The 19,533-nt window shown below is 32.4% G+C and overlaps 1 protein-coding gene across 3 annotated transcripts in view; it reads right to left on the reverse strand.

The window, feature by feature from the left end:
* The window catches only part of FRMPD4 (FERM and PDZ domain containing 4), a 723,029-nt gene that overhangs the window by 600,902 nt on the left and 102,594 nt on the right, over positions 1 to 19,533 (reverse strand). Inside the window, exon 1 of one of the 3 annotated variants that reach the window (XM_031958997.1) lies at positions 3,155 to 3,290. The exons of the other annotated variants lie outside the window; for them this stretch is intronic. Coding sequence (XP_031814857.1) covers positions 3,155 to 3,174 — 20 coding nt within the window. The 5' untranslated portion in view covers positions 3,175 to 3,290. Of the gene's footprint in view, positions 1 to 3,154; positions 3,291 to 19,533 lie in introns of those variants that run through there. 3 annotated transcript variants of the gene reach the window in all.

Raw genomic sequence — 19,533 nt, forward strand, 5'->3', positions numbered from 1 at the left:
CAGGTGTGATAAAGACCTAAAGTGGAATGACAAGAGCCAGAAATAACAAATGGTGCCCTGATCAATGGCTCCCATGTAGATTACACAATTGGTTCAGGATATAAACAAATGAGCTTGTCAGGTCTGACTCCATCACTGGATATTCCTGCTGTTTATGTCACATAGATTTTTAACAGTAGAGTTACAGATGAGTTATCTGTCTTTCATTTTGTGGACACCCATGTTGAAAAAGAAAAGGGCGATGAGCTGAAATAATGGCAGATTATGTATGCCTGCTATTTTGTAGTAAATTATTGAGTAGGCATTTTCCCAAAGAGTGATGGTTCACTGGCATATAATTATTCCAATAAAAAAATCAAAATTCTTGGATCCTAATTTGCTAGATATCTATCTCAAGACAGATATGAGCTACAACTACTATAGAGTAATTTATACACATTTCAAATATATCAAAGTGTAATCTAGTCTCTATATTGAAAGGCAAAATTATGAAGGCTTGAACTGCTCTTAGACTAGTGGGGCTTTGCAATTGTCTTAGAAGCAGTGAACATTATAATTAGGGAAACTGAGTCTTCTCAAGTGAAGCCAATTAGATTGCCATCATTTCTATTCATCTTGTGCTACTTCTTAATCAATTTCTTAATTTGTATGTACTAGAAAGAAAAAGCTTTAAAAAGAATGGAGGTATCTCCTAGAGAAACACTTTCTCTTGTTCATATCACTGAGGCACAGATTTAGTCCTAGTTAACATATATTTTTATGATTGCTAAAAGAAATATGAAGTTTAAGAAAATTTGCCAAAGGTAACATGATGCTATAAATATCAGTATTTATAAGCAAAGGAAGTGTTTATGATTCATTGCTAAAGAAGAGATACTATGCAGCTGAAATACTACTGGTCTTAAAGAAAAATGGTATTATTTCCTTCTTGGTAATGACTACAATTTTCATTTAATGTGCTGGATTAATAACATTCCCCTATATAAATAAATCATCTTCACTTCTACAAAAGAAACAAAGAAAACCATTCATTTAATTGAGAAAAAGCTTCCAAATTAATATTACTCTTCAACAACTCCAATATTCAAAATCATCCATGGCCATTATACCTTTTCAGATTCATAATTTTGCAGTAGATTTTGTAACTGATTTATTCTCTTTTCAAATAGGCATCTAAGGTCTGAGAAAAGAATATGATTCTTATCACCTGGATTAAAGGAGAGGTTTTTTCAGCAATGATACTATAATAATGTTATTAAAATAGAAAAAAAAATTCCTTAAAGTGAAACTATCTCTAAATTTTATATTGCACTTTTAAAATTTAGAAATCAGATAACAGTAGTAGACAATACACCTGGGAAATCACCTCCTAAATCAGAAATACTTAACCATTTTTGGTTCATGGATTTCTTTGGCAGTTTGGTAAAGCCTATAGATATCTTTTAAAATAATATTTTAAATGCATAAAATATACATAGAATTACAAAGTAAACCTATTATAGGTAATACTTCATCAAAATATTTTTTAAAATAATTCTTGGACCTCAGTTTAAGATGTTCTAATTGATATGAAGTTTATTCATGATTTATCCATGTGGGTACTCCAATAGTCACAACTCTTTTATAATTTTATTGACTTGATGACTTAGTTTGACTAAGAAACTTCTTTATCTCACAGCTATCCATCTGATACAATCAATGCCTTCCTAATTTAGCTAAGCCAATCATCTGATAACATGAGGATTTCTTAATATGTGGTCCATGAAATTGAAAGAGACAGACAGGCAGGCAGACAGGGATACACAGGCACAGAGAGAGAGGTAGAGAGCCAGAGAGAGAGAGAGAGAAAGATAAAGAGAGGAGAGAGAGAGAGAGAGAGAGAGACAGAGAGACAGAGACAGAGAGAGAGAGGGAGAGAGACAGAGACAGAGAGAGATAGAGAGAGGGAGGGAGAGAGAGAGAGACAGAGACAGAGACAGAGAGAGACAGAGAGACAGAGACAGAGAGAGAGACAGAGAGACAGAGACAGAGAGAGAGGAAGAGAGACAGAGACAGAGAGAGATAGAGAGAGGGAAGGAGAGAGAGAGAGAGAGACAGAAAGAGACAGAGACCAAAAGAGGGTGGGGGAAGGGAGGGAGGGAGAAAGAAGCAATTGTATTTTATAACATTTGTTTTCCTTTATAAATCTATATATTTTTATTTGGGTATCTGGGTGACAAAAGGAATAGAATAACTGAACCTAGAGGCAGGAAGAATTATCTTCCTGAGAGCAACTCCAGTCTCAAATACTAGCTGTGTGATTCTAGACAAATCACTTAACTCTATTTGCTTCAGTTTCCTCCTCTGTGAAATGAACTGAAGAAGAAAATGGCAAACTACTTCCATATCCTTGTCGAGAAAACCTCAAATTGGAGCACAAAGAATGAGACCTGATTGAAGTGACGAAACAACACATATTTTACTATAAGTATTGTATAATTGAAGATATTATTCTGAGAAGTGGTCCATAGATTTCACCAGACTGCCAGAAGGATCAATGACACAAAAGAGATGAAAAGTCATTGCTAAAACTGAATAGGAATTGTTGAGCTCATAATCTGCAGGCATAGTCACCTTCATACTATGGGTAGAGAACCAAGTAAGGCTTCAGGTAATGAAGCTCAAATACAGTCATGGAATAAGCATAATATATAACATATAGACATGAAATATATGTAATATATAGTCATGTAATAAGCATAACATAATATATAATCATGGAATAGGTAAATATATAAATGTCTATTGTTTTAAATCATTTAGATATGAAAACCTTTAAGTCTTTTTAAAAAAGGTACTTAAAGTCTAATCTGATTATTAATGATTCCTCATATAATATTTTACAATATTAAAGATCCTAAACCAAGTCCATTTGAGAATAAGTTCTGATTTCCAAACTAACGTCAGAAAAAAGACTCCTACTCTAAAAAAAAGCTTCCATTTTTCCATTTTTGTTTTCTAGTATTTATTCTAGTTTTGGGAAGAGGTGGAATGCAAAAGGCAAAGAGGTAACTCTTTATTTGGAAAAAAATTGAAAATAAAATAAAGTAAAATAAAAATAAAAGTTAAAAACTAAAGGTAAGAAACTTCCTTGAAAATAATGAATGGAACATACCTGGACATGCCAAAAGTCATTCAGTCTTTTGATTTGGCTACAAAATTAATCTGAAAAATACCAAAATAAATCACTGTTTTAAGATAATAGTTTATGCCTTAAAATAAATTCTAATTAAAATTTTTCAATAAATCTAAAATAAGTTTTTACTGATTATTTTATTTTTTCAAATTATTATAATTTTCTCTAGTTTTCCTCCATGCTTACCCCCCAGAAAGCATGTGACATATATAGCATATATATAGCATGTGACATTTTCAAAGACCAAAAAAAAGGAAAAAGAGAAAATCAAAATAAATTGTCAGTATTATTGAAACTGTCTGAAAATATGTGAAATACAACACTTGTCAATCTCCCAACCTATCCAAGAGGACGGGATTGTCTTTTCATGGTTTCTTTTAGAGGTCTGGCAATTGTCAATGCTGTAAAGTTACCCATATATATAACCTGTAAATAAAAGGCTATTAAAAAGTAAATAAATAAAGTTTTTTTTAAAATGGTTTCTTTTAAACCATACTTATTTTTTAAAATTTTTACAACATTAGCTTCTGACTGGTGTGTGTGTGCGTACGTACTACATATTCTTGGCTCTGCTTACTTCACTCTATGTTAGTTTATATAGATCTTCTGTTGTTTCACTTTTTCATATTTATTTCTTACAGTATAATATTACATCATATTTACACACCATAACTTGTTATTTCTAGGGTTGTCATCAATACATAATTGATACTCTATTTTCAATTATTTTCTATATATATTTAGTATATATCTGAACTTTTTTTTTTTAACAGTGGCCTTCTTGAGGTATAAATCTAGTAATGGAATCTCTGAGTCAAAAGGTATGGACATTTTAGTTATGTTATTTTTACAATTATGAATTGATTTCCAAATACTGATCCACAGTTCCACCTAAACTGTACAAGTGTGCTTAACTTGCTTAAATACATTTCTAATATGCAATGCAACATTAATATATATATATATATATACTTCTATTTTTAGGGACATTAGAGGTTTTTTTAAAAGAGCTACATAAATATAAGCAGAACAATGTGGGGCTTCTTTCTTCCTAGATAGTCTAATTGTGTGAAGAATAGTAATACTGAAAATTTCATAATCTTTTTTTAAATATAATGTTTCATTTTATGTTTTCTTGCATTCCAATATGCAACGCTCAACCCTATTTCATGCTCTATAATTTTACTGATTACAGATTTTCCATAAAATGTTAATTTGGGGAAATCGTTGCTCTCATTTTTAAAAATTTCTTCTAAGGTTCTTTATAAAAACATTCCTTTTTATTCAGTTTCATGACACATATTTAATCAGGGGTCACCTGAAAAACCAGCAATGCTATTTAAAGGACATTTTTATAAGTCTAATACATATGTTGATTTCTTTTGGGGAAAAAAAATATGATTCCCAGAGAAACACATGGAAGAAAGATGATCATTGCACATCTTAATTTCAACCTCAAAGATTTTTTAAACCATTTAAATTTGTTTGAGCCTGCAAGAAACCCTTACATGGGAAGAAGGAATCTTTCTCTACGTTTATTGACATCCATCAATATTGTATTATACTAAGTAATGCCACTGAGTATGTGGCAAAATGATGATTTAAAAAAACAACTTTTGCTCAGAGGCTAAGAACTTAAGAGTTAAACCAGCAACAGCCAACTTTGTGTGTAATCATCAATTTCACATGGAACCTAGAAGACATTTGTGGAGGATGGCAAAATCCCAAATCTAGAAATTTTTAAAGCTGGTTTTGTTTTTATTTTTTATCTTTAAAAGATCACTGAGCTCAAAATTTCCCAAGAAATTATCCTTCCAATTGGGAAAGGAAAATATATAAATCGTTATATTCAAATTTTGCTGTTGCTGTGGTTTTTCTCAACACTGATGATTCATCACAATAAATGACAGTAGGAAATAAATTGGGATTGTATGTGATTTCAGACTTAGTTTTAACATAGTGTTATTCATCATGTATACTTTTGATATCAGGAAAATTAAAAGGCACAGTTAATTATTTCAGTTATTCAGAAATGTCTATGTCGAAATGAAGACTGCATTATCTTAAATTCTTTGAGTAAGGTACACATGCAAATATCTATAGCTGCCTTTCTGCTACTATTATATTGACTTCTCAAATAACATTTTTTAAAATGAAATGATTGAGAATACTGAAAGTTACTTGGCTTATCAAAGTTACATTTCTTGCCACTGGGATTCAAATCCTGCCTTTGACAATTATTAGAGCAAAGGAAAACTTTCCAAGGCTTGATAGCAATTATAGTAGCCTTCTAGAATCTGAATCCAGCAATTCAAATTCATATTTCCATCATCCTTTAGATACTTTCTAGCTGCATGTCCTTAGTCAAGTCACTTAAGTTTAGTTTTTTTTTTTTTTTCTTGCTTTCCTTATCTGAAAAAAAATGGGCATAACACTAGCTTTACTTTTTCATAAGGTTGTTGTGAGGAAATGTAGAGGGCTGAAACTTTGAGTAACTACTTGAATCAGACAACCAAGTACTTAGGGCTAATTACCTGTTTGATATGAAACAATGACTCTATTAGCATATGTTTGGATAAATGGCTCTTCTCACAGTTGATGCTGGCTGAATATTGGGTGTTAAGATAATCGTAGGCAAGGATTAGAGGGCAGAGGGACAGAGGTCAGAGTCAATTTGAGGCAGGATGAGGAGGAGAGAGGCTGGTGACTTTGGGCTCAAGAATCCAGGATACATCTTTGGCAACCCTGTAGCAGTTTGCCTGCTTCTTTCAATTCTCCCCCTAAAGACCAAGGAATTTTACTTATCCTGACTCTGGCTGATCCTGAGGCCTCCAGGGAGCTAGATCGGATTTCACAAGGAAAAGGTTTTGTCAACTTTAACTTGAAAAATAAATGCTACTTATTATTCTTGTTCTTATTTCATGCAATAGCATCTCATTTAAATCTTAGGAAAACCATGTAAAGATACTTTCTAGAAGTGTGACCTTGGGCAAGTCACTTAGTTTCATGGGAATAATAATAACACTTATCAGAGATATTGTGAAAAATAATAATCAATCAATGGCCAAAAAACATATTTTCAATGCCTACTATATGCCAGACATTGTTCTTAGTACTGGGGATAAGGGCAACCAATTTGCACAGTGGTTAGAACAGTGGACCTAGAGTCAGAAAGATTCCTATCTCCTGAATTCAAATCCGGCCTTAGACATTTACTAGCTGTGTGACCCTGGTCAAGTCACTTAACCCTTTTTACCTTAGTTTCCTTTCATGTAAAATGAAATTAAAAAAAAAAGAAAATGGTAAGCCACTCTATTATCTTTGCCAAGAAATGTGATGCCTAAATGGGGGTACAAAGAATTGGACATCACTGAAATGGCTAAACAACATTTGGAAGGAAAGAAGGGAAAATGAAAGGAAGGAAGGAAGAAAGGAAAGGAGTAAGGGAAGGAAGGAGGGAAACAGAAAAGAAAAAAAGAAGCCTGCCCTCAAGGAGCTTGCAATCTAATAGATTGTAAAGGAATAAATGAGATAATATTTGTAAAGTGCTTAGTATAGTGCCTGGCACATTAGTAAGTGCACATAAGTGGCACTTAATAAGTGTTTTGTTTCCTTCCTTTCTTCTTTTCTTAATATTTTCCTTCCTTCCATGCTAAAATGTGGCTTCATTAAACAAAATCAACACTTTAGAGGTAGTTTGTTCAGAATATTTTGATTTATTCATTTAGCGTTAAAAAATACTTAACCATCATCATTTTCAATCAGAAATTTCTTTTTGAAAAAAATAAAATAATAAATAATAAAATCTATGTACACATATAAAGTAAATATATGTGTGTACTATAAAAAAAGAGACAAATTTACTGTGAATCTTTAAAAGGAAAATAGTTATTCACTTCTCAGTTAAAAACTGAAATAATCATGTTTTGCTAAAATGAAAAAAATATTCTTGTTTTAAACCAAAAATTAAAAATAAAATAATCAAAAATAAATTTAAAAATTAAAAAATAACAGTGTCTAATCATATCTATACCATCTTGTAAAGGTAATTTTTCAACCCAAATAAGTCTTTATATTTACCTTTGTTATTAAATTTCACATTATTAAATTTTGTCCATTATTTGAGCCTGTCAGATCCTTCTGATTCTATCATTCTATATCTTGGCTGTCTCTCCTAATTTTTTGTCACCTGCAAATTTGCTAAGTATTCCATCTGTACTTTCATTTAATTAATTAGTACATATGTTAATTTATCTAGCCTTAATTGATGAATGGGCATTGTCTCAGATAAACTGAGAGAAGATTAAGACCTTAGCTTATAAAAAGCTAAGGTCTCTCACTGTATCTGAAATGATATCAAGTAACCCTGATCTATATCTTGTCAGTGGTCCCTGATGGCTCTGGAGGAGAAAGTGAGGCTGGTAATTTTACACAGTCTCCCTCACTTCAATTCAATTCAATGCCATATAATGGCATCATCTCCTTGATCTCCTGAATAAAGATCAAACAACAATAACACTAAATATTAAATAGTACAGACCCAAATAAAGATCCTTAAAACTCTCCATTAGATATCTCCTTCCAACCTGACATGCAATAAATAACAACTACCCATTGGGATCTTGAATTATCATGTAGCTTTAACCTTGCTATCTTTTCCATAAGAAAAGCATGACATTTTTTATTAAATGATTTGTTAAAATTTGGGTAAACTATATCTTCAGATTTCCCTTATTTAGTGAGGCAATAAGCTTATCAAAAGACTAAAATGAGGTTAGTTTAACATGACCTGTTTTTGATGGAGCAGTAATGGTTCCTATTATTCATTTTTTTCAATTTCTTATGGTTCTGTGACTGTCCATTAATAAACTGTACCTATTTCTGCAATATACACAGGTTAAAGACCATTTTCTGTGGAAAATGTGGATGAATTGCATCTGCTCTAATGGAGGGAGAAGCAATATGGACAAGATCAAAATCCATTGAAGAATCAAAGGATTGCTGTTTTGACTTTAGTTGTTTATTATTCATACATTTTAAAAAAATCTATTTAATGTATTTCCAAAAGATGATTGTGGGATTGATTGGTATAATATTTCTTATAAATCTAAAAAATAGGTATGTTTTCATAAAAAAATATCAATTCATAATCTAACTTTATTTTTCCTTGATTTGATGTCAAAGACAAAAGTATTTCACATCATCAGAAAAAATGAGATTGTATCTCAAAAAAGGTGTCAAATTTTTTTAATTGATATTTTATGTTCTCATTTGTAAAGCACTGCCACCTTTCATAGGAAAGTCTTGGTTTTAGGCAATAACTGTAGATTTGGAGTGGTGGAAAATTCCTCCTTTTCTTTTTTCCCAGTTTTATACTCAGGTAGCTTTGAAGGGCAGCTCTTACAATTTTGTGCTCAAATTCATTATCTTTTTCCTAAAAGTGATATTCATTCAGCCATTTAAAATATACCACTTGATATCTCACAGATGGCTGCCCACAGATTACATCACCTCTTCTTAGACTTATAGACTCAGGCAATGCATTTGTTTTTGTAGAGGGAGTGCCTGAAAAATCACATGAAAATAAGCACACACCAACAAAACCTACTATTAGCGTTAATCAGCAAGATACAAAAATCAGGTGTTACTAGTACAAGTGTATATATATATATATATATATATATATATATACACACATACATAGATAGGTAGATGTATGTGTGTCCATATACACACATACATACACAAGTCTACATACACATGATACCAAAAAACATTTAAAGTGTGATATAAAATGACATTTGTATACATTATTTTTTCAATGGAAAGAATCTTCACCATTTATTGATTTGCCCATGTTTGAAAAGTTTGTCAAGTTTGGTGCTTCTTTCTCTCCTCAAAACTAATAAATTATCAAATGGTATATCATTCTTGTCCCACAAATATATTATATGCATTGATTTATCCTTTTTTCACTGCCATCCCTGTAATACAGATCCAGTTTATTAGTCCCAGTTATTGCAATAGCCTCTTAGCCAATCTTTCTACCTATAATTTCTTCCCTTTTCAATTGAGCAATCATCCATCTTCCAATATAATAATCTTGTGCACATATTTGGGCTTATTATTTCTCTGTTTAGAATCACTCAATGGCTCCTAATTGTCTATTTTATGTAGTTCCCACTCCTTTGTTTGGATGTGTGACTGTATAGTGTCATGTGGGATGAAAATGAAAAGGCACATTTGCCTTAAATATCTCTTCATCCAATCTACCAGGCTGTTTGAAATTCCCAACATTACTTTATAGCCCTTCCTTTGGATTAACAAGCTGTTCCAATAGGAGCTCAATTAAAATTCAAATATATCATTTGAGAGGCAGCACATTAAACTGTGATTATCCATTAACATGTTAGCATGATTTGCAAAATAAGGTTAGCTAATCAAGGAGCATGGAGATCTCTGAGAAAAATCAATTAATTAATCTATAAGTATTGAACAGGGACTATGTATTCTTAATTGTGCTGGATGCTATGAGGAAAAAAGGTCATATAAGACATGGTTTCTGCCCTCTAAGAGCTTTTAATTCAACTTAGACAATATGTCAAGAATTTATTAAGGTACTACTATGTACAAATCACTGTCTTGAGCACTGGAGACACACAGATGGATCTATTTAAAATATAAGACATGATGCATGATAAACAATCAAAGAAAAAATCAAACAGCATAAAATAAGTGCTAAACTGAGCAGTGCAGATTTTAAGTAAAGTTTTTGGAGGGGTTAATTGAAGAATAGAAAGTTCATTATGGTCAGTGGTAGTCAAGGCAGGTTTCATGAAGAAGATGAATCTTGAAGAATGACTAGGGTTGGAGTACGCAGAGAGTTGTCTAGCAGGTATTCCAGGCTGGTAAAGAATTAAGTAAAGGCTAAATAAATATGGCAACTAAGTGGAGTATTGATTGAAGTGAAAAAGATGAAGCAGGAAAACCAACTAAATTGCAATAGGCCAAATGAGAAGTAATGAAGGCATGGACTAGAGTGAGTGCTATATGATTAAATAAGACATTTATATGATCAATGCTGTAGATGCAAAAAAGAGCCAAGATTTGGCAACAGCTGGGAAAATAGAGTGAAAGAATGAGGAAGTCAATATGTCCCTAAGATTGTGAGCCTAGGTGACTGGGAGGATGATAATTTAGAAATTAATAACAGGAGAAGATTTGAGGGTAAAAATATGTTGAATTTGAGTTGCCTAGGAGACATCCAGTTCAAAATATCTGAAATGCATCTGGGAATCACCTGAATACTAAAGTATTCAGTGGTAGTCTCAGTAAATCATTCTTTTAAGAAGTTTTCATGATGAAAAGAAAAAAAGAAATAGAATCATCCTTGTTTAGAGTAACATGAATATGAGAAAGTTTTTTTTTTTCTCCCAAGAGAAAGGAGCTCTAAGTTTGTTGTCTAATACTTTCCATCTCTCAAGAGAGATGGAAAGTATTAGACAACAAACTAAGATTTTGGAGAGAAATGAGAGAGAAAAAGAGTAAGAGGGGAGTTAGAACTAATTTACAAAGGGAGAGATGGTAGAAGTTCAAGGATCTTTAAAAAGCTCATTCACAGTATTACAATCTTTAAGAACTAGGATGGTGGGAGGGAAGAAGGAAAATTGCAATGAAAGCTAGGAAGGAGAATGCACAGAAATAGAAGCTTATAAATGATGCTAAAGAAGTCATTTATTGCCTTCATAATTATAGACTCCATGATATTTGTCCAAATTAGTAATGTAAAAATGTAACAAATTCTGCTAATTGTCTTTTGTCAATTCCCCAAATCAAGCATCTCCCATTGTTTATTTTCCAAGCAAATAATGATAAAATGAATTCTTTTCAATTATGAAATCTGATGTTTTCTGCAAAAAAAAAAAAAAAGTATATTTTCCCAATCTGTTTCTATTTATCAGACCAGAAAAAAAATACACCAAAACCTCCAGTTAACTAATTCTAAATACTTGGCCTTTGAATATAAATACCAAGTGTTTGTTTTCAAGTGCAATAAATATATAGTTAATATTTACTCGGTTAAGAAGATAAAGTTATAGAACTCCCCAAATAAATTTTCTTTTATAAGTCTTAGAAATAACTGGTAGGAAATGGAGGAATTATTTGTTCCAACTCCATTTTATTCATGAGAAAACCAGGACTTCTTGTTGTTGTTCAGTCATTTGTGATTCTTTGTTATCTCATTTGGGGTTTTCTTAGCAAAGATACTGGAGTGGTTGGCCATTTCCTTCTCTAGGTCATTTCACAAAAGAGAAAATTAAGGTAAACAGGGTTAAGTGATTTGCCTAAGGTCAGAGGGTTAATAAGTATCTAAGGACAGATTTGATCTCAGGAAAAAAAATCTTTCTAACTCCAAACTTGGCACTCTATCTACTGTACCACCTAGCTACCTTATATATCTTTCTGCGTTTTTGATAGATAGATACTTAGATAAATATCTAGATGCATAAAGATATATGGATGGATACATAAATATTCCTAAATATAGACATAAACAGAGGTATAGCTATATAGATAAAAGCCTTTTTGGTTTTCAACCAATAGTCATATTTATATGTTATACATAATTATTATATAATTATATTATATATGATTACATATAATATATATTAATAGTTACATCATAAACAATAGCCATACCATTGTATAGAGCTGTAAAATGTTATGCATTAATTCAATACTTACTGTGTGCCTTTCTTTCCAGAGTTATATGCATATATATGAAACTTTAAAAAATATATACCTAGAAAGATTTTTATATGAAAATTAAAATGCTATGTATTCACAACTGAAATATTAACAGATCAGAGATTGTCATGATAATTCAAAGCTATTTTTATTTATATTTTAAAATTTCAAATGTCAATAGTACTCTCCTAGTCTATTCCACATCTAGAATATGATGTTCAGTTTTTGATTGCTAGTCTTTATAAAGGAAAGCAATAATCTGCAAGTAAAGAGGCATACTTTGCTCAGAGCAGAGGAATTAGGATTCTCTAGTTCTAGAAGCCAAGTCCTATAAAAATCTACTGAAGTGTTTAGGGAATTTTGACTTGAGAAAGAGAAGACTTGAGGGCAAGGCTATGATAACTGTATTCAAACAACCTACTCTTTTTTGCTGTATAACCCCCATTTAAGAGTAGACCCTTCCCTATCCATCCATGCAGTGTAGCAACGTAATACAGAACAACTTTGGAATAAGAAAGACCTTGCATTCAAACCATACAACTAATGTATACTAGCTATGTTACTGTGTCACCATGACTAAGTTTGTTAGCTGCTCAGTGCCTCCAAACATCATTTTATGACTCTAAATCAGGGATTCTTAATATAGGATACATTAATTTTTTCTTTAACATTTATTTGGATAACTATTTCAATAAAACCAGTTTCCTCTGCTACCCTACATATTTTATCTTATATACTTAAAAATGTTATGTTTAAAAAGTTCTTAAGCTTCAATCTTAAAGAGATTTACAATGCAAAAGAAATTGGCAGCTCCTGCTCAAAGTTATTGAATAGCTTCTGATCTTCACTGGTTTCAGTGGAAGTCGCCTTCCCCAATGAAATCACAATTTCTGCTTTCATTGTGCCTTGCTCAAATACCTGTAGTATCTATTTCACACAAGTGTTGTGGGACTCAGATGAACTAATATCAGCAGAGTATTTGACAAAGGACAATATGGCATGTAAATGTATGTGTAATAGATATTATATTTCTTGCCTACTCAAAGGATGGGAGAGGAGTAGAGAGAGAGAGAGAGAGAGAATTTAGAACTGAAAATAAAAATTAATTTTAAAAAAGAAAGTCATTACTCTAGCTGCATTTCTTCATAGACAGATAAGTCAGAGAGATGATGGACAGGAAATGTTTCCCTTTCATTTACATGGCTGAATTAGATTGAGGTTTTCTTAGCACTCTGAACTCTACAGAGAAAGTTTCTATCGATTAAGTATCAGCTCTGCCATATTACATTAAGCATTATGGTAATGGACATCCATCTTTCCTTAGCCTAGGTTAGACGACTCTGGGATGATTTATGATGAATGCTGAAATAGTTCTCTGTCCGTCTTACTATAATACCTCCGTCTACCTTCTTCTCCCCTGGGTACATTAGAGCTCTGTTATATACACAACCTTTCTGTTAATAAAAAAGATTTATGTGCAAGCAAGATTTTATTCCTTCCATCAAATGTTTACTTAAGGAGGTTTTATTACATAAAATACCATCATCACTTGGTGTACAAAAAAGATTTATCTTTTTAACTCACATCCTTCCTCTCAATACTTCAAATTTCATACTTCCAAATGAATGTTTGCTTATGAAACTTTAGCTCAGAACCCTGACCTCACCCCTCTTCCTTTAAAACATAGAACCTAAGAAGGAGAAATGCCTATTTTTAGAAGCTTAGGAATATGCAATAAGAAATATATTTCATTGAAGGACATCCTTGGTATAACAATGTTTAAAGTTGTGAAAAAAAAATCCTCCATTTAAAAATACTAAAAACATCTCTCTGATTTTCTATATCCTGCTTGTCCCTTAAGCTTAAGCTCAAATACCACTTCTTCTATAAAGTTTTTTTCCATATTATTCCAACAATCAATGAGCCCTTCTCCCATTGCTCTCATAGCATGTATTGTGTGTTTCACTTATTATGTGAGGTATAATCAATTGTCTACTGCAAGGGCCCATAGTAGAGCCTGAATAAATGCCTGTTGAAATGAATAGAATTCTTATAAAGTCTCATATAATGTTTTATTTTTATTCAACTCTTGTACTACTTAAATTTCCCTGAGTTATAATGCAAGGGCAGTTAGACAGCTCAGTGAATAGAGTACTGAGCCAGGAATCAGGAAGATCTGAGTTCAATTCTATCTTCAGATACTTACCATCTGTGTGACACTGTGCAAGTCACTTGATGCAAATTCGCCTCTGCCCATATGTAAAAAGGATTGGAGAAGGAAATAAAAAGAACTCTAGTGCCTTTGCCAAGAAAATCCCCAACTGGGACACAGAGTCAGAAACAACTAAAAGCTATTAAACAACAACAAAGTTATATCTTGTTTTCCATGCTAGACTATAAAGCCCTTGACGACAGGTACAATACCTTAAAGAATGTAGAGCTAAAATCTGTAGTAATATGTTTTAGTAGATAAGAGTGTTAGAGTCAGAATAAGGCAGACCTGGTACACACACACACACACACACACACACACACACACACCACCTTTGATATGTACTAACTATTAACATGAATAAATAAGTTTTACCTGTCAGAACTTCAGCTAACTTCATCTATAAAATGGGGATAATAAATGTTTTAGTACCTACCTTGCTGGATTATTGTGAGGCTCAAATAAGATAATGTATATGAATCAAATTGCAAACTTCAAACCATTATATAAAATGATTTAGTCACTTCAGTTACTCTGAAGTCAAGCCAAGGCTGGGAAGCAAGGTGACACAGGGATCAGATTGAGCCTGTAGTCAGGAAGATGACAAATCTGGCCTCAAAACACTTGCTAACTGTGTGACCTGGGGCACGTTCCTTAATACTGTTTGCCTCAGTTTTTTCATCTGTAAAATGAGTTGGAGAAGGAAATGGAAAACCAGTCCAGTTCCTTTGCTAAGAAAACTCTAAATAGAGTTGCAAAGAATCAGACATGACTGAACAAAAACAAGATTCCAATTCTGACTCTAAGCACTAATTCCCTCATATATTTTTTTTATCCCACAAAGTACTTTACACATAATAGATACTAAATAAATATTTGTTGATTGAATTATTCCATAGCCATTCAGAACAACAGAACAAGATAATATTTCATTAGCTTCTTCACAGCACTAATTTTAGTGACTATAAAAATGTATTATTAGCTTACAAAATACAAACTATATTATCATTTTCTCTTCCTCATCTAACAGGTGTCACCCATCTATTGCTCAACTTAGGTTTTCATTTCCTATTCAAGTATATTACCTTACCAAAGATTTTCTTTCCAAATGCATAGCAGCATCTGGACATCTTTTTTTATTCTGATCATACAAGGGAACATAGGAAGGACTTCAAAGTTCATAGAAAACTGATGGCAGTAAAAAGAAGCATGAGAGAAGGCTTCCCAAGAATAAGCCAAAAAGAAAAGAAAAGTTTAAAAACATCACTATTTTCCTAAGGTTATTAAAGTCATACTGAAAGTAAGATTACAAACTAAAGTAGTCTTAAAATTGTCTAATTCCTGTTATCAGAAAAGATTGGTTGATTTGATGAAGATTTGACTAAGAAGTGATTAATAATTTTAACTATTACTATATCTCACTGGTATTTATATTTCTCTAATTAATTTTTGTTCAAAATTCTATATGACCTTGTTTAAATATAATTTTACTCTATTAATGCTTACTATTTATTCAGAGCTCTTAAAATCAAATCTGATTTTTATATTCTGAAAGCTGGCATGATTTAAAGGGCAGAGAAAGGTCTCCAAAGCCAGAAAGATCTGAATTTAAGGCTCTTCCCTGACATATTGTGGCTATGTGAATCTGGATAAATCACTGATAATCCCAATCCTCTGTTTATCTCACTAATAGTAATAACATTTATATTTGCTATTTTGAAAAATGTTAATTTTTAAAATTGAAAGCATTTTACAATATTATTTTTCATTATATTCTCAAACTCTGGGAGGCAGGCGCAATTAAAGGCTGCATTCGAGGCAGCACCTAGGACAGAAGGCTGGGTGTGGAATCAAGAAGAGTTGAGTTCAACTCTGATCTTTCACACTTACTAGCTGTGTGACTCCAGGCAAATCACTTAACCTATATTTGCTTTAATTTCCTCCACTGTAAAATGGGAATAATAGAATCTACAACTCAGGGTTGTTGTGAGAGTCAATTAGATAATAATTGTAAAGGACTTAGCACACAGTATTTGACACATAGTAAACATTCTATATATCTTAGCTACTGTTTATATTATTACTATTATTATTATTATTATGTGACCATGAACAAGTCATCTTATATCACTTTGCCTTAATTTCTTCAACTGCAAAATGGGGGTAATAATTGCACCTATAATAATACCGATATTTCACAGAAATTTTGATGATCAATTGAAATAATAAATCCACACAGAACCTTGCAAAATTTAAGGCACTATCTAAATACTATTTTTATTCCCATGGGAAAAAAAAAATAAAGACATGAGCAAAATGAGGCTGGATTTGAAATCAGGTCTTCCTGACTTCAGATGCAGAATTCTTTTTTCTGTACCACACACCTATCTTTCTAAGACCATAAATTGGAAAAGAAATAACTAAGGGTGTTTTCTTAGCTCAACATCGTCAAGACTACTAAAACCCGCTCCAGTCCTCATGCTTGGAACTTTTATTTTTTAAAACGTATATTTGAATAGAAATATATGTTGATTTCTAATTCACTTCATCACCCCATAGGAAGCTTAGCTATTCAGATGATTAGACATAAGGAACCTCTTGGCAGTACATTTATCTGAATTGCAATTGAAAACAATTTAATAAACATTTATTAATGAACTCTTATGTTTAAGTCTCTGTGAAAGGAACTAGAAACATGGAGACAAAAGAAAGCCTCCCTACCTAAGATTGCCTTCTACCTAAATAGGAGTCTGGGTGGGGTGAAAACTAAAAATACTACATAGGTACATATAATGAGAAGTAACTTGAGAAGTCAGAAAAGCACTAGCAACTGGAGCAATCAAGGAAAGATAAGGCTGGAAATCAGCTTGAGTGAATTATAACATTGTAATGAGGAAGAAAAAGTCTCTGGAATGCCAATCCTGCCACATACAAATGTCATTTGCTTATACGAAGAAAACTTCCCAAAGCATGGTGTTTAACTGAAGTCATTGAGTTTTCTCCTCTGTAAACCTTCATTGAAGCTGGGTATGTTATATCATTACCTATACTATAAAAAGGGAAGTCCTCTGGAGGACTGTCTTAGGTGACATCATTTTAGCATCCTAATATTGATATGACAAGACATGGAGTCTGGATATGATTTTTGCGTCTGTTAATATTCTATTTAACAAATGCCCCCTTCTCCTTTAAACTTGCCTGAACACAGAAGATGTTAGTGCCCTTTCTCTTCTTAATTTTCCTTCTACTCTATTTATGAATGTGCGATATCTCCCTATTATTTAAGATCAGAGATTATTTGACATCTTTGTATCTCTAGTACCTAACATAAAATCTTGACTTTGATAGGCATTTCATATTATTGAATGAAATGAACTGAGTAATCTACCCATTCTGAGTCCCTGACAGAGGCAGATATCAACACAATGTGCAGTTATCTCCACCACTTACAATTTGTTATTGTTTCTACTTTCAATTTGAAAGACATTTCATTTTGAATTGAATATCTGAAAGTCACTGAAAATATTTCATAAATTTCTTTAATAGACACTCATTTAATGGAATATCATTGTATATTAATATGATGTTATTAATCTTAATTGCCTCTTCCTAAGAGCTCAGTTGATAGATTTATAGGCATCTCTCTTGACCTCTTCTTTCTCTCATTAATTCTTTTTCAGAAGTCAATTAAAAAAAAAAAAGAAATCCATGGATGGATAGACAAAATCACACCTTAGAATGTTGATTTCACTGGGCCTATATGTACTAATAGTACTAATAGTAGCTTGGTTTTTCCTGACACCTTTTATATTGACTAGATACACAATTCAGTGTAAAGTTAAAAATATTCTCAACTAAGAGAGCCTCCATGTGATTTCATCACATTATCTAACATCTAAGGAGGAGATAATCTAAAAATAATTATGTAGCAACATATGCCTTGTTAAAACACACTTAGGTGGGAATTTATTTGGGGGAAAGAAGGGCAGTGGAGAGACAACTAAAATATCCTTTCTTGAAATGAATCAGAGCTGCAAACTATCTCTTGTGCCCACACTTTTAAAAAGAAGAAATTAAGTTCATTTAAAACAAAAAGGAGAGTATTTATCCTATGCTTTTGAAATTATGATTGATTGGTTGAAATTTGAAAATATGGCCATATTAATCATGAGGTAGATTTTTTCTCAAGTTTTTTTCTCTCACCGCTATATCTTTGCTAAATCTTTAAATAACCAATCAGACTGGTGATTTTCTCAAAATTGCAGCCTGGTGAATGACTAATATGTAGGTAGGTCCTAGCTAAGCATTGCTGGATCTACAATGAATTTAAGAGAGGCAAATATGTGTGCTGAAAAAACTAAAAAGTCAGCTTCTCCCCTGCTTCATCCCAGAAAGTACATATTTAAGTGACTGCCATAATTTGAATGGAATGAGGACACACTGGAGAAGTAAGAAAGATAAGGACTGAAGAATTAAGCAGATTGTGGTTAACTAGGATAGTGAGAAACTATGTTGATAAAGAAAACTAAGAAAACTCATTAGGTACATGTTGTATGCATAAATTGCATACATGGAATTGAAACATAAATAGCTTCATGCACCTAAAAAATAAGGAAGGGACTAAAGAATGGAGATGTATTGATTTTAAAGGGATTATCACATAAATTGTGTGGAAAAAGGAAAGGATGCTATATTTTGCATTTTTGAATATAAAACATATATTTCTCTTTATTCTGAAATTCGTTAAGTTCCCAGAATGATGCCAGAAGACATCATTTTCACTGGTTTATTATGCCATTGTAATGCTAGGGAAACTGAGGCAAGATAGAGATTAGAGAATTTTTAATATTTTATTTAGATTTCTGAGAGGGAGAGATTGTGCTGGGGGCATATTGCCCCCAGAGCTGATGTCCAAAGCATCCAGCAGTGAATGTGAGTTCTCAATGACATTATATATATATATATATATATATATATATATATATATATATATATATATATAAAAGCTCAGGTAGCCAAACAAAGGCGGGGGAGTTGGAGTCCAAATTCTGGTGAACAGGAATCTCCAAGCAGGGACCATCAATCTGGTTCTGGCAGGTTGGGGGTAGGACCATAAATTCTTACAAACTGGGAGTTAAGGAGGTGTCCAGCTAGAGACAGGAAGTCTGAAACTTAGAGATACCAATTAGGTATCTGAGATAGGACATCTGGAGTTTAGCTTCTGGAATGTCAGATCTCCACAGCCCCAATGATCAGGAAGGGGATTGTAAACCAGGGGGATTAAGACAGAATAATTCAGGGAAACTGAGGCAGGACAATTAGGGAAACTGAATCAAGAAAATAAAAGGGAACTGTGGCACAACACTATTAATGATTCTCCTAATTAAGAAAACTACAT

The sequence above is a fragment of the Sarcophilus harrisii genome, chromosome 3, assembly GCF_902635505.1.
Source record: "Sarcophilus harrisii chromosome 3, mSarHar1.11, whole genome shotgun sequence".
Taxonomy (NCBI): domain Eukaryota; kingdom Metazoa; phylum Chordata; class Mammalia; order Dasyuromorphia; family Dasyuridae; genus Sarcophilus; species Sarcophilus harrisii.